Source organism: Hyla sarda, chromosome 1 (assembly GCF_029499605.1).
Source record: "Hyla sarda isolate aHylSar1 chromosome 1, aHylSar1.hap1, whole genome shotgun sequence".
In the NCBI taxonomy this organism is placed as follows: domain Eukaryota; kingdom Metazoa; phylum Chordata; class Amphibia; order Anura; family Hylidae; genus Hyla; species Hyla sarda.
In genome coordinates this window covers 223,368,177-223,383,029 of record NC_079189.1, presented here as the reverse complement: position 1 = coordinate 223,383,029, position 14,853 = coordinate 223,368,177, and the positions used below count along the sequence as shown (strand labels likewise).

General features: G+C 39.7%; 1 protein-coding gene across 1 annotated transcript in view; it reads right to left on the bottom strand.

The window, feature by feature from the left end:
- Positions 1 to 1,949: 1,949 nt before the first annotated feature.
- The window catches only part of ANXA3 (annexin A3), an 86,032-nt gene continuing 73,128 nt past the window's right edge, over positions 1,950 to 14,853 (bottom strand). Inside the window, exon 13 of the mRNA XM_056568809.1 lies at positions 1,950 to 2,275. Within this exon, the coding sequence (XP_056424784.1) occupies positions 2,216 to 2,275 (60 nt within the window). The 3' untranslated portion in view covers positions 1,950 to 2,215. The remainder of the gene's footprint in view (positions 2,276 to 14,853) is intronic.

The window sequence follows — 14,853 nt, the reverse complement described above, 5'->3', positions numbered from 1 at the left end:
AGGCGTGTCGCCATTTGAGAAAAGGGAGTGCCCCCTTGTCCTTTGAGGGGGTTTAACCTGGAACAGTTTTCCCCCATAATTTTTGTATGGGCCATTGATCATATGCCCCCTCAAACGTCTCTTCTCAAGACAAAACAAATGTAATTCTTTTAATCTTTCCTCATAGCTAAGATGTTAAATTCCCCTTATTAGTTTAGTCGCTCGTCTCTGCACCTTCTCCAGCTCCACAACATCCCTTTTATGAACCAGAGCACAAAACCGAACAGCAAATTCCAGGTGCAGCCATACCAATGCTATATAAATGGGTAGTATTAGGTCCCTGTCCCTCGAGTACATGCCTATTCTGATACATGACAATATCCTGCTGGCCTTAGAAGCAGCCGCCAGACATTGCATGCTATTCTGCAGTCTATGATCTACAAGTACACCCAAATCCTTCTCTACCAGTGACTCAGCTTAACAACCCCCCCCCCCAAAGACAGTGCTTGTTGGTTAGGAAAGGAATGGAGTGGTCTGGGCGAGCAGTGTTGCTTTGGCTGTGAAAGTGCACCAAAGAACAGACTTGTTGGTCAGGTGGAGATGGAGGGCAGTGGTCTGGACTAGAACATAAAGCCCCGAGTGCGCCAAAGCCCTAATTGACATATATGGAGACATGAATGGAGGGGGCGTGGTGTCACGTCTCCAGTACCGGAAACTCAGAGGTTTCCAAGACTTGAGGAGCAGCCTGACAGAATGCTGGGTGCTGCACAGAGATTGCTGCGGGTCCCAGTGGCGGGCCCCCAGTGATCAGACATCTTATACCCTATCATTTGGATAGGGGATAAGATGTCAAGGGCCGGAATATCCCTTTAAATTAAAAGTGGGTGGACCATACATGGAGAGATGATTAGGACCACCAATTAAAACCCATAGTTTATTGATCTAAATCTCTGCACATTTTGCTTTACGTTATACTAGGTACTAGGCTACGCTTCAACACAACTTTTGGCATTTGTCATTTTGGCGTTTTTGTTTTTTTACTAGAAAAACAAACGGCACACTTTTCCTGAGTTTTATTTATTTAATCACATTTTTGTGAAAATAGCTTTTTCAACCCTTTGGCAGTTTTGCCTCTGCTTTCAGGGTACCTATCCATGGGTTAGGTGCAGTGCATCTGGCCCAGAGGGAGTAAGAAGTTAAGTAGTGATGCACAGCATCACTACTTACCTCCACTAGTTCACTCCTTGCAAGCTATATAGATGACTGTACACAGTCTGGAGACAGGTGAGATAGGTGAGAGAGGCTTTGTTCACATCTTGCGTTTAAAAAAAAATAAAAAATAAAAAGTTAAAGTGTAATGTTTAATAGGTTAGAAATGCTCCGAAATCCTGTTCATCCGCCAGTGACCTGACCCATTTTCTCCCTCCAGCTGTTGCCACCCGCGTTCCCCCACCTTGCAATCTGCCGCTACGAGCAGCCACACAGAGGGCCTGCGAGTCGGCGTGTGCACTCTGACATCGCAGAGCAGCTACAATGTCTGAGTACACTACACATTACTTTGAGGTGAGGCCATGTGTAGTGTACATGTCATTACAGACATCGTGGAGCAGCCGCGATGTCGGAGTACACTGCAACGCAATGTCACTGTGCACTCGCTGATCTAACTGTGTGGCTGCTCGTAGCGGCGTATTGAAAATGTTGGAAATTTTCATTGAAAATTGCTGCTACAAATCTAAGCCTGTTAGCATGTGATTTATTAACTAATTTATGGGGTATAACTATATTTCTTAAAAGCAGGATAGGAAGGGGTGAAAGAGGAAGTCCTAACTAATAGGCGTGAAAATCCCAAACTGTATACTTATGACATTTTGCTGCAAGCAATGAACAAAATAACTTGTGTCTTCAAATTTGTGAGAAGTGTGTTCTTTAAATGGGGTGGAGTATAATAAGGTTTAACATGATATCAAATGCTATGAACAAAGTGTTTTATTCACTCCTGATTTCTCTTGCTATTGTAGAAAACATTGGTCAAAATATAGAACACAATAGGAGTACATCAGTATAGTGTTGGAACACCATTTTAGTGTAGCCAATTACAGTAATACAGAGTTTATTTAGCAGCTGTTCTGCAGTAAAGGTGTTAACATGCAGCAGGAAAACAATTTTTTTTTAAAAAAAGTGTCTCTAATAATATTAGCTATTTTTCTTCATTTTTTTTTCTCATTTATGTTCCATCTCAGTCATCACCTCCGCACAGCTTTAGCAGGGCTTCCCCATAATCCCCTGAGGTATCAGACTGCAAAGAAAGAAAGGAAAAAAAAATTGGATAAATGTTAATTGTATTGTATACAGCAGAGTTACTCAACAATTTTTTGTATGGGTCTGCTTATCCAGGTCTGCCATCTGGTGAAGGTTCGGGCTAAACGCTAACACCTGGTTCACACTTAGCCGCCTTAGTGCCATGCAATAAATGCTGCCTCTTGTAGATCATTATTACTACCCTATTATTAACTCCTTGGGGACGGAGGGCGTATGCATACGCCCTTGCGTCTCGTCAGTTAAGGACGGAGGGCGTATCCATACGCCCTCGGCATTTCCGATCACTGCCACTCGCCGGGCGGTGATTGGACCGGGATGACTGGCCCGACTTACTCGGCAACCAGCGGCGGCAGCAGGAGGAGCAGCGGCCGGAAAGTGCAGCGGAGAAGGCTGCAGTGAAGATTGCAGTAAGTGATCTTCACTGTGGCCTTCTAAAAGCTGCAAAATGACAACTCCCAGCATGCCCACACAGCCAAAGACTGTGTAGTGGTCTCTAAACTGTGGTCCTCTAGATGTTGTAAAACTACAACTTTCAGCATGCACTGACTGTCTGGGCATGCTGGGAGTTGTAGTTTTGCAACATCTGAAGAGGCACAGTTTGGAGACCACTATAAGGTGGTCTCTAAACTGTAGCCCTCCAGATGTTGCAAAACTACAATTCCCAGCATGGCCAGACAGTCAGGGATGCTGGGCATGTAGTTCTGCAATATCTGGCCCTTCATATGCTGCAGAACTACAACCCCCAGCATGCCTGGACAGTCTTGGCATGCTTGGAGTTGTAGTTTTGCAACATCTGGAGGGCTACAGTTTGGAGACCACTACTTAGCGGTCTCCAAACTGTTCTTCCCCAGTTGTTGCATAACTACAACTCCTAGCATGCCCAGACTGTCCAGGCATGCTGGGAGTTGTAATTCTGCAACATCTGAAGGGCCAGATATTGCAGAACTACATGCCCAGCATCCCTGACTCTCTGGCCATGTTGGGAATTGTAGTTTTGCAACAGCTGTGCCTCCAGCTGTTGCAAAACTACAACTCTCAGAATGCACTGACAGGCCATACATGCTGGGAGTTGTAGTTTTGCAACAGCTGGAGGCACATTGGTTGAAATCACTGAACTAGAGTGTTCCCCACCAGTGTGCCTAGACCTGTTGTAAAACTACAACTCCCAGCATGTACGGTCTGTCAGTGCATTCTGGGAGTTGTAGTTTTGTAACAGCTGAAGGTTTGGGGTGCCCCCACCATGTGAATGTACAGGATACATTCACACGGGCGGGTTTACAGTGGGTTTCCTTCTACAAGTTTGAGCTGCAGCAAATTTTCCACCACAGCTCAAACTCCCAGCGGAAAACTTACTGTGAATCCCCGCCTGTGTTAATGTACCCTAAAAACACTACACTACCAAATAATTAAAAGTAAAACACTACATATACACCCCCTTACACGTCCGTCCCCTCCGAAAAAAAAGTCACATACGGCAGTGTTTTCTAAAGGGAGCCTCCAGCTGTTGCAAAACCACAACTCCCAGTATTGCCGGACAGCAATAGACTGTCCTGGCAGGCTGGGAGTCTTGCAACAGCTGGAGGCACCCTGTTTGGGAAACACTGCTGTAGGGTTTTACTGTAGGTAACCGCCCCTATTGCAAATTCCTTATTTAGGCCTCAAATGCACATAGTGCTCTCTCACTTCAGAGCACTGTCATATTTCAAGGCAACAGTTTAGGGCCAAATATGGGGTATTTCCGTACTCGGGAGAAATTGCACTACAAATTTTTGAAAAGGTAAAGTTGGGGGCTACAACAGCAGGTTAGTGTAAAAAAAAAATTAAAAATTTTTACACTAACATGCTGGTGTTGCCCCATACTTTTCATTTTCACAAGAGGTAAAAGAAGAAAATGACCCCCAAAATTTTTAACACTTTCTTCTGAGTACAGAAATACCCCATATGTGTACGTAAACTGCTCTGCGGGCGAAGTACATGGCTCAGAAGTGAGAGAGCGCCATGTACATTTGAGGCCTAAATTGGTGATTTGCACAGGGGTGGCTGATCGTTACAGCGGTTCTGATATGAACGCAAAAAAAAACAAAAAACAAAAAAAACACCCACATGTGACCCCATTTTGGCAACTACACCCCTCACAAAATGTAACAAGGGGTATAGTGAGCCTTAACACCCTTCAGGTCTTTGACAAATTTTTGTTAAAATTGGACATGAAAATAAAAAAATAAAAAAATTCCCCCCTGAAATGCTGGCGTTACCCCAAATTTTTCATTTTCACAAGGGGTAATAGGAAAAAAGCCCCCCAAAATTTGTAACCCCATTTCTTCTGAGTATATAAATATCCCATATGTGGAAGTAAAGTGCTCTGCGGGCAAACTACAATGCTCAGAAGAGAAGGAGCGCCCTTGGGCTTTTTGAGAGAGAATTAGGCTGGAATTGAAGGCTGTGTGTGTTTACAAAGCCCCCATGGTGCCAGAACAGTGGACCCCCTCCATATGTGACCTCATTTTGGAAACTACACCCCTCACGGAATGTAACAAGGGGTACAGTGAGCATTTACGCCCCCACAGGTGTCTGACAGATTTTTTGAATAGTCGTCCGTAAAAATGAAAAATGTAATTTTTCCTTTGCACAGCCCACTGTTCCAAAGATCTGTCAAATGCCATTGAGGTCTAGAGAGAGGGAGGAAGGCGCCTCATGTGCGGCATCAGTAGATCTTGTTAGTGGGGGTAGGGGACGGTAATTCCCAAGCCGCTTACCAAAGTTGGTTGTGCGCCCACACACAACAAGGTAAATTGCAGAAGAAATATAGAAGAAGGTCCACTGCAGCCCTCCTGGGTAAGAGTAAAATCAAAAACGAATGACCATGGATTCAGGAGTTTGTCTGGCGCAGAGAGGAACCATCAGGCAGCCAAGTAAAATCAATGGATTTATTAAATGCAACGCGTTTCGCTGCGCATGCGCAGCTTCATCAGGCATGATAAGAGAAGGCTGGTAACAGATATATATACCTCCAGGAATTAACCATTAGAGTACTTTTTGAAAGAGTTGTTGCATAAAATTACATATCCACATATGGATGTGACAATATATAAAAAATATAGAGAAATATAAATAAATATAAAGACAGACAACAGTCACAAAAATAATAATAAAACAATAATGTAAAAGCACAATGAAATCACATAAACATGTATATATAATATAATTATCGCACGTGGTGTGAATATACCCCACATGAGACTTAAGCAATCACACCGCTTAGTCACCGGTGCGGCATTCAACAACGCAAATTGAATATTATTTCAAAATATATAATATAGAAAAATATGGACCTATAAGATGCTATGTGTGTTAGTTCAAAGAGTAAAAAATTGATTTGTATATCGCTGCATTATTTAAGTGGGTAATGACAGTATAAAAAGTAAAATGAACAGTGCGGTAAAACAAATCGCAACTGACCCGAGGGTGACATATGAACACTACTTAAAAGAAGTGAGAAAAATTAACTAGAATAACTAGTGCGGTATTGAATACAGCACCCGGCAAAAACGCAGGGTGTGAATATTCGTAAAAAGATCAAAATTTACAAACAACAAAAAAATAAATAAAAGATACAGAGGTTTCTGTATGCAAAAAAGAAAAGAAAAAAAAGAAAGAAAAGAACTTGGATAATAAAACGCAAAGGATAATAGATAAACAGTGGGGCACTCCAGGGTAAACAGCACAGAAGGAACAACAAAAAAAAAGGGGTAAAGATGTAATATTTTGGAGATTAATCCATTAGAAGAAATGGAATATTATAGACCCTAATTTATCACATTATTTAACTGTATCGATACATTCATTAAAACCTTGAGGGTGCAAAGTATGTAATTTGTGAATCCAGAAGGATTCACGATTATTTAATCTTTGTATTCTGTTAGGTAAATGAATGGGGATAGTTTCTAAAATGATTAATTTCAAAGTTTCAGTATTTTTTTGATGGTGAAGAGTGAAGTGTCGGGACAGACTATGCAACAAAAAACATGTTTTATGTTCCATCTGTGCTTGTTCATCCTGGAGCGTACCGTTTGTGTGGTGCGGCCGACATATTGGCGGTCGCAAACACAGGTTAATAGATAGATAGCAAAAGTGGTGTCGCAATTTAATGAATCTTTTATTTTAAATGTTTGTTGTGTGGAATAAGAAGAAAAAGTGTCAGTTTGGATGATCCATTCGCAACAAAGGCAGCGACTTTTTTTTACAAGGGAAACAATATGGTTTAAAGGAACAGATATTCTGTGGTGTAAGATGTTCGGAAAATCTACTAAGGGCTAACAAATTGCTAAGATTTTTAGAACGTCTGTAAGTGACATTAGGAACTGGGGGAATTATTTGAGTTAGAATTTTATCATTTTGAATAATGGGCCAATTCTTAGTTAGTATTTTTCTAATATTAGATGCCTCAATATTGTAATTTGTAAGAAAATTATATCTAAAGGGGTTATGAGGCTGATTGGAACTAGATTTTTTGGGAATAGATGTAACCAAATCAGATTTGTTTTTTATCCTTCACCTTCATATATGCCTTGATTAAGAGCGATTTAGGATAGCCCTTCTGTATGAAGCGTTGTTTTAAAACCTCAGCTTGAGAAATAAAATCTGAATCAGAAGTACAGTTTCTGCGAATTCGTAAATACTGGCCGAATGGCACCCCTCTTAGCCAGCTTGGATAGTGTGCACTGTCGAACTGCAAGAAACTGTTAATATCAACAGATTTGAAAAAAGTCTTAGTGGAAATAGTGCCATCGACTGTTTTATAGATATCAAGGTCTAAAAATTGAATGGAGCTTTCTGCATAATGCATAGTAAATTTTATGCCCCATGTATTAGTATTCAGCTCATGTACAAAGAGGTCAGCTTCATGTTTGGTACCTACCCAGATCAAGAAGAGGTCGTCTATATAACGACGAAAGAAAAAAACAGACTTAAAATACAGGGACTGTGCCATAATTAGGGACTCGAATCGCCCCATGAACAAATTAGCGTAACTGGGGGCGAATCGAGTCCCCATGGCACAGCCCCTGTTCTGCCGATAAATGGTATGATTAAATTCAAAGACATTATTAAGAAGAATAAATGTAATAGATTCCAGTAAGAATTCTGACTGACTGGGGTTTAGTGAGGGGTCCTCTTGTAGAAAATGTCTAATTGCAGGAACACCTAAATCAGTGGAGATGTTAGAATAAAGGGAGCACACATCCAGGGTAAGGAAACTATAATGAGGGGGTAGGGATAGGGCATGTAATTCAGAAATGAGCTGAATCTCTCAAATAGGATGGTAAATGTAGAACATAAGGTTGGAGAAATAAATCTATAAAATGGGAAAGGTTTGCAGTAATCGAACCAATACCAGAAATAATAGGTCTACCAGGGGGGTTAATTAAACATTTCTGTAATTTGGGTAAATAATAAAAAAATAGGTAAATTATAATTTTTAATATTGAGAAATGTGTGCTCCCTTTTATCCAACAATTGATTTTCTACAGCTCCACCTATAAGCAAACAATATTGTGAAAAAATAAGAGGGGAAGGGTCATTGGAAAGTGGGGTAGAATATTTAAGATCTGATAGAATTCTGAGGGCTTCATTTTTATAATCAGCCCTATTCAAAACAGCGACCCCCCCCCACCTTTGTCTGCAGGACGAACAATAATAGATTTATTGTTCTGTATGGATTTAATTGCAGTTCTCTCAGCAGAAGTTAAATTATCATTCTCCTTAAAAATAACAGATTTATCACATAAATTTGTAAAATCCTGCATGACCATATGGTAAAAAGTCTCAAGATGGCTGCCACGATTGTGTAGAGGGTAAAACGAAGATTTGGGTTTTACTAGTACATGACGAGCTGGAGTCATGTCAACTGGTGTGGTAACGGGAGTTGAAATGTTACCAATACTAGAATTACAAACTCCCAAATTCGAAATTTGGGGGGTATTAATAGTTTGATGATCAGATTTGTTCTGGATAAAAAAATGACGGCTCTATGTTAATCTACGAATAAAGTCATTTAAATCTAAGAATAACTGAAAGTCATTCTGACGTACAGCAGGACAAAAAGAAAGCCCCTTCGCAAGTAAATTAGTTTCATTTTCAGAAAGTATATAGCTAGATAAATTAAAAAATTTTCTTTTTTGTTATTAATTTTTCTGTCTTTGAGATAGTTGTAGAGGTGGGGTGGCGTTTTCTTTGACCTCCTCTGCAACCTCTGGGTTTTCCTTTCTTTTTATGGATTGTGTTTGATTTAATGTCTTTATGAGAGGGTAATACTGAGTGATCGTGCGTAAGCGTACATCCAAATTGGCATTGCACGCTAGAGTGGCATCTGTAGTGGGAGGGCAATTGTAAAAAGAAGATGAAGAAGTAGAGGCAGGAGTAGAAATCCCTGGAGTGTCAAAAGTGTCATATTGTGAACTATCAATAAGTGTGGAACTCATGTCAGACAATGAAACCTCGTGTACCGTGAGGAGGGAGGAATCGATGGAGCAGTCGAGAGACTTACAGGGCTGCCCAACATAGAGACCCCCCACTGCCCCGGGACCCAAGTCCAACCCATGACAAGGATCCGAAAAAGTAAGTGGAGGAAGCAAAGGACAGACCATATTAGGTGCTGGTCTGTCTAGTGATAAGGGAGTATTAGTGGTAGTATTGTTAGGAACATTACTGTTAGGATTAGCAGGAGTGATCTGTGTAATGGTAGTGACTTTTTGGCTACAACTTGCATTGACATTAGTAGCAGACATAGAAGGTTTATTAGCCAATGATTTGGTTTCAGAAGTAATTTGATTTTTCTTACTATTAGAATTTTTTAAGTTAGAATGTTGGGAATTAGCACGAGCTGAATTTACTATGGTTCTGCTATGTTCAAATCTTCTATCAGTCCCCAAGGGAGTGATAGAAGATGTTTTCAAGATGGAATTATTTGGGTTTTCCTGTTTTTTAGAGGGTAAAGTATTATTAGACATTTGTTTCTGAGGATTATATCTTGGCCATTTATGTATTTGGCCACACATATAATCCTGTTTGTCACGATTAAACTTATGTACTTTTTTATTTATGGTTTCGATCTCCAGTTTTTGTAATCTATTAGATAAAAGTCCCTCAAGTTTGTGATATTCAGAACAACCCGAATAGGTTGAAAGAGTATTTTTAATAGACCAAGCTTTGTCCCGATAATAGAGGACTAATGTATTTATTTTGTCCAGGAGACGAGTAACAAGTCCCCTTGAACAATTTTCCATAAACTCATCCCACTCTTTAGTAAAAAGAGGATCCTCAGGAAAGGAGGATTCAAATGGTAATCTCAGACCCCTCGGGGTGAAATTATCATTAAGCTATCTTTGTAAGAATAAAACATCTAGATTGTGCTGCAATTCAGACTTACAACAACTTTCATAATCATTAAATAGAGCCGTCAATTTTGTGAGATCGTTCTCTGTGAGGGCTCCTGGAACAAAGCCACCGGGCGGTGCAGGGTTAATTTTTACCGCACCTAAGAGTTGGCTGATCAAGGAGTTCCTAACATGGTCACGATCAGGAAAATACTCCATGCCAAAGCAAGGAGAGCAATAAAAAATAGCAATGAAAAGTAAAAAATAATTAATAATAATAATAAATAAAATTAAAGAAAATAAAATAAAAATATTGTAGAAAAATAATAATAGAATAACAAAATATAACAAAATAACTAAATAGATTATAAAAATAATAATACAGTGAAAAAACACAATGCAGGAAATAATAAGTCCTACTAATCGAAGAGTCCAAAGCGATAGGTGATCCCAACAAGGGATATATAACCACAATGGTGGAAGGAGTATCCCGTGAGAGCAGCACTTCTAGGAATGATTCTTGTGGAATCCACACCGCGGTCAACCGATGTAAGTGAAATCTAGAGAGAGGGAGGAAGGCGCCTCATGTGCGGGATCAGTAGATCTTGTTAGTGGGGGTAGGGGACGGTAATTCCCAAGCCGCTTACCAAAGTTGGTTGTGCGCCCACACACAACAAGGTAAATTGCAGAAGAAATATAGAAGAAGGTCCACTGCAGCCCTCCTGGGTAAGAGTAAAATCAAAAACGAATGACCATGGATTCAGGAGTTTGTCTGGCGCAGAGAGGAACCATCAGGCAGCCAAGTAAAATCAATGGATTTATTAAATGCAACGAGTTTCGCTGCGCATGCGCAGCTTCATCAGGCATGACAAGAGAAGGCTGGTAACAGATATATATACCTCCAGGAATTAACCATTAGAGTACTTTTTGAAAGAGTTGTTGCATAAAATTACATATCCACATATGGATGTGACAATATATAAAAAATATAGAGAAATACATGAGCTGAATACTAATACATGGGGCATAAAATTTACTATGCATTATGCAGAAAGCTCCATTCAATTTTTAGACCTTGATATCTATAAAACAGTCGATGGCACTATTTCCACTAAGACTTTTTTCAAATCTGTTGATATTAACAGTTTCTTGCAGTTCGACAGTGCACACTATCCAAGCTGGCTAAGAGGGGTGCCATTCGGCCAGTATTTACGAATTCGCAGAAACTGTACTTCTGATTCAGATTTTATTTCTCAAGCTGAGGTTTTAAAACAACGCTTCATACAGAAGGGCTATCCTAAATCGCTCTTAATCAAGGCATATATGAAGGTGAAGGATAAAAAACAAATCTGATTTGGTTACATCTATTCCCAAAAAATCTAGTTCCAATCAGTCTCATAACCCCTTTAGATATAATTTTGTTACAAATTACAATATTGAGGCATCTAATATTAGAAAAATACTAAGAATTGGCCCATTATTCAAAATGATAAAATTCTAACTCAAATAATTCCCCCAGTTCCTAATGTCACTTACAGACGTTCTAAAAATCTTAGCAATTTGTTAGCCCCCAGTAGATTTTCCGAACATCTTACACCACAGAATATCTGTTCCTTTAAACCATATTGTTTCCCTTGTAAAAAAAGTCGCTGCCTTTGTTGCGAATGGATCATCCAAACTGACACTTTTTCTTCTTATTCCACACAACAAACATTTAAAATAAAAGATTCATTAAATTGCGACACCACTTTTGCTATCTATCTATTAACCTGTGTTTGCGACCGCCAATATGTCGGCCGCACCACACAAACGGTACGCTCCAGGATGAACAAGCACAGATGGAACATAAAACATGTTTTTTGTTGCATAGTCTGTCCCGACACTTCACTCTTCACCATCAAAAAAATACTGAAACTTTGAAATTAATCATTTTAGAAACTATCCCTATTCATTTACCTAACAGAATACAAAGATTAAATAATCGTGAATCCTTCTGGATTCACAAATTACATACTTTGCACCCTCAAGGTTTTAATGAATGTATCGATACAGTTAAATAATGTGATAAATTAGGGTCTATAATATTCCATTTCTTCTAATGGATCAATCTCCAAAATATTACATCTTTACCCCTTTTTTTTTGTTGTTCCTTCTGTGCTGTTTACCCTGGAGTGCCCCACTGTTTATCTATTATCCTTTACGTTTTATTATCCAAGTTCTTTTCTTTCTTTTTTTTCTTTTCTTTTTTGCATACAGAAACCTCTGTATCTTTTATTTATTTTTTTGTTGTTTGTAAATTTTGATCTTTTTACGAATATTCACACCCTGCGTTTTTGCCGGGTGCTGTATTCAATACCGCACTAGTTATTCTAGTTAATTTTTCTCACTTCTTTTAAGTAGTGTTCATATGTCACCCTCGGGTCAGTTGCGATTTGTTTTACCGCACTGTTCATTTTACTTTTTATACTGTCATTACCCACTTAAATAATGCAGCGATATACAAATCAATTTTTTACTCTTTGAACTAACACACATAGCATCTTATAGGTCCATATTTTTCTATATTATATATTTTGAAATAATATTCAATTTGCGTTGTTGAATGCCGCAACGGTGACTAAGCGGTGTGATTGCTTAAGTCTCATGTGGGGTATATTCACACCACGTGCGATAATTATATTATATATACATGTTTATGTGATTTCATTGTGCTTTTACATTATTGTTTTATTATTATTTTTGTGACTGTTGTCTGTCTATTTATATTTATTTATATTTCTCTATATTTTTTATATATTGTCACATCCATATGTGGATATGTAATTTTATGCAACAACTCTTTCAAAAAGTACTCTAATGGTTAATTCCTGGAGGTATATATATCTGTTACCAGCCTTCTCTTATGCCTGATGAAGCTGCGCATGCGCAGCGAAACGCGTTGCATTTAATAAATCCATTGATTTTACTTGGCTGCCTGATGGTTCCTCTCTGCGCCAGACAAACTCCTGAATCCATGGTCATTCGTTTTTGATGCCAGTGAGGTATAAATGTTCACTGCACCCATTATTAAGTTCTGTGAGGGGTGTAGTTTCCAAAATAGTATGCAATGTGTGTTTTTTTTTTTTTACTGTTCTGGCATCATGGGGGCTTCCTAAATGAGACATGCCCCCAAAAACCATTTCAGCAAAATTCGCTCTCCAAAAGTCCAATGTTGCTCCTTCCCTTCTGAGCCTATTAGTGCACCCGCAGATCACTTTACATACACATGAGGTATTTCCTTACTCGAGAGAAATGGGGTTACAAATTTTGTGGGGCATTTTCTCCTATTACTCTTTGTGAAAATGAAAAGTTTTGTGTAACACCAGCATTTCAGTGTTAAAAATCTAATTTTTCATTTTCACGTCCCACTTTAACGAAAGTTAGTCACTCACCTGTGGGGTGTTAAGGCTCACTGTACCCTTTGTTACGTTCCTTGAGGGTGTAGTTTCCAAAATAGTATGCCATGTGGGTATTTTGCGCTGTTCTGGCACCATAGGGGCTTCCTAAATGCCACACGCCCCCCCAAAAACCATTTCAGCAAAATTTGCTTTCCTAAAGCCAAATGTGACTCCTTCTCTTCTGAGCATTGTAGTTCGCCCGCAGAGCATTTTACGCCCCCACCATGGGGTATTTCCATACTCAGAAGAGATTGGATTACAAATTTGGGGGGCAATTTCTCCCATTACCCTTTGTAAAAATTGTAAATTTGGGGGGGAAAACTGCACTTTAGTGAAAATATTTTTTTTTTTTCATTTACATATCCGACTTTAATGAAAAGTCGTCAAATACCTGTGGGGTGTGAAGGCTCACTGGACCCCTTGTTACGTGCCTTTAGGGGTGTAGTTTCCAAAATAGTATGCCATGTGTTTTTTTTTTTTTTTGCCGTTCTGGCACATAGGGGCTTCCTAAATGTGACATGCCCCTCAAAAACCATTTCAGAAAAATTCCCTCTCCAAAATCCCATTGTTGCTCCTTCCCTTCTGTGCCCTCTACTGCACCCTCTGAACACTTGACATACACATATGAGGTATTTCCTTACTCGAGAGAAATTGGGTTACAAATTTTGGGGGGCTTTTTCTCCTATTACCCCTTGTAAAAATTCAAAAACTGGGTCTACAAGAAGATGAGAGTGTAAAAAATGAAGATTTTGAATTTTCTCCTTCACTTTGCTGCTATTCCTGTGAAACACCTAAAGGGTTAACAAACTTTCTGAATGTCATTCTGAATACTTTGAGGGGTGCAGTTTTTATAATGGGGTAATTTATGGGGTATTTCTAATATGAAGGCCCTTCAAATCCACTTCAAAACTGAACTGGTCCCTGAAAAATTCAGATTTAGAAAGTTTTGTGAAAAATTGGAAAATTGCTGCTGAACTTTGAAGCCCTCTGTTTTCCAAAAGTAAAAACATGTCAACTTTATGATGCAAACATTAAGTAGACATACAGTGGTCCCTCAACATACGATGGTAATTCGTTCCAAACGAGCCATCGTTTGTCGAATCCATCGTATGTTGAGGGATTCGTGCAATGTAAAGTATAGGAAGCTGTACTCACCTGTCCCCGCCGCTCGCGATGGTGTCCCCGGGCCTCCGCTGGGCTCTTCTCCGGTCCTCCGCTATCTTCTGCAAGGCCTTACTGGGCCTGCGTAGCGACGTCATTACGCCACTGCGTACGCCATTCCTATTGGATGACGTACGCAGCAGCGTATTGATGTCATCCGAGAGGGCCGAGACGACACATGGAAGACCAGCGCTGGACCCGGAGGGCACCCCGGAGCATCGTGGAGGGGTAAGTAATACTTACCGCACCACACGGGGAACATTCAGCTGCTATCCGGCAGCAGCTTAAGCATTTTGTGCTGCCGGATAGCACTTAATGCTGTGGCCCAGACATAAAAAAGCATCTTATGTCGATGCTGACATCGACATGCGATGGCCTCTGAGAGGCCATCGTAAGTCGATTTGATCATATGTCGGGGCCATCGTAGGTCGGGGGGGTCACTGTATTGTATTTGTGAATCAATATATCATTTATTTGGAATGTCAGTTTTCCTTACAAGCAAAGAGCTTCAAAGTTCGAAAAATACTAAATTTTCTATTTTTTCATCAAATTTTGTAATTTTTCACCAAGAAATTATGCAAGTA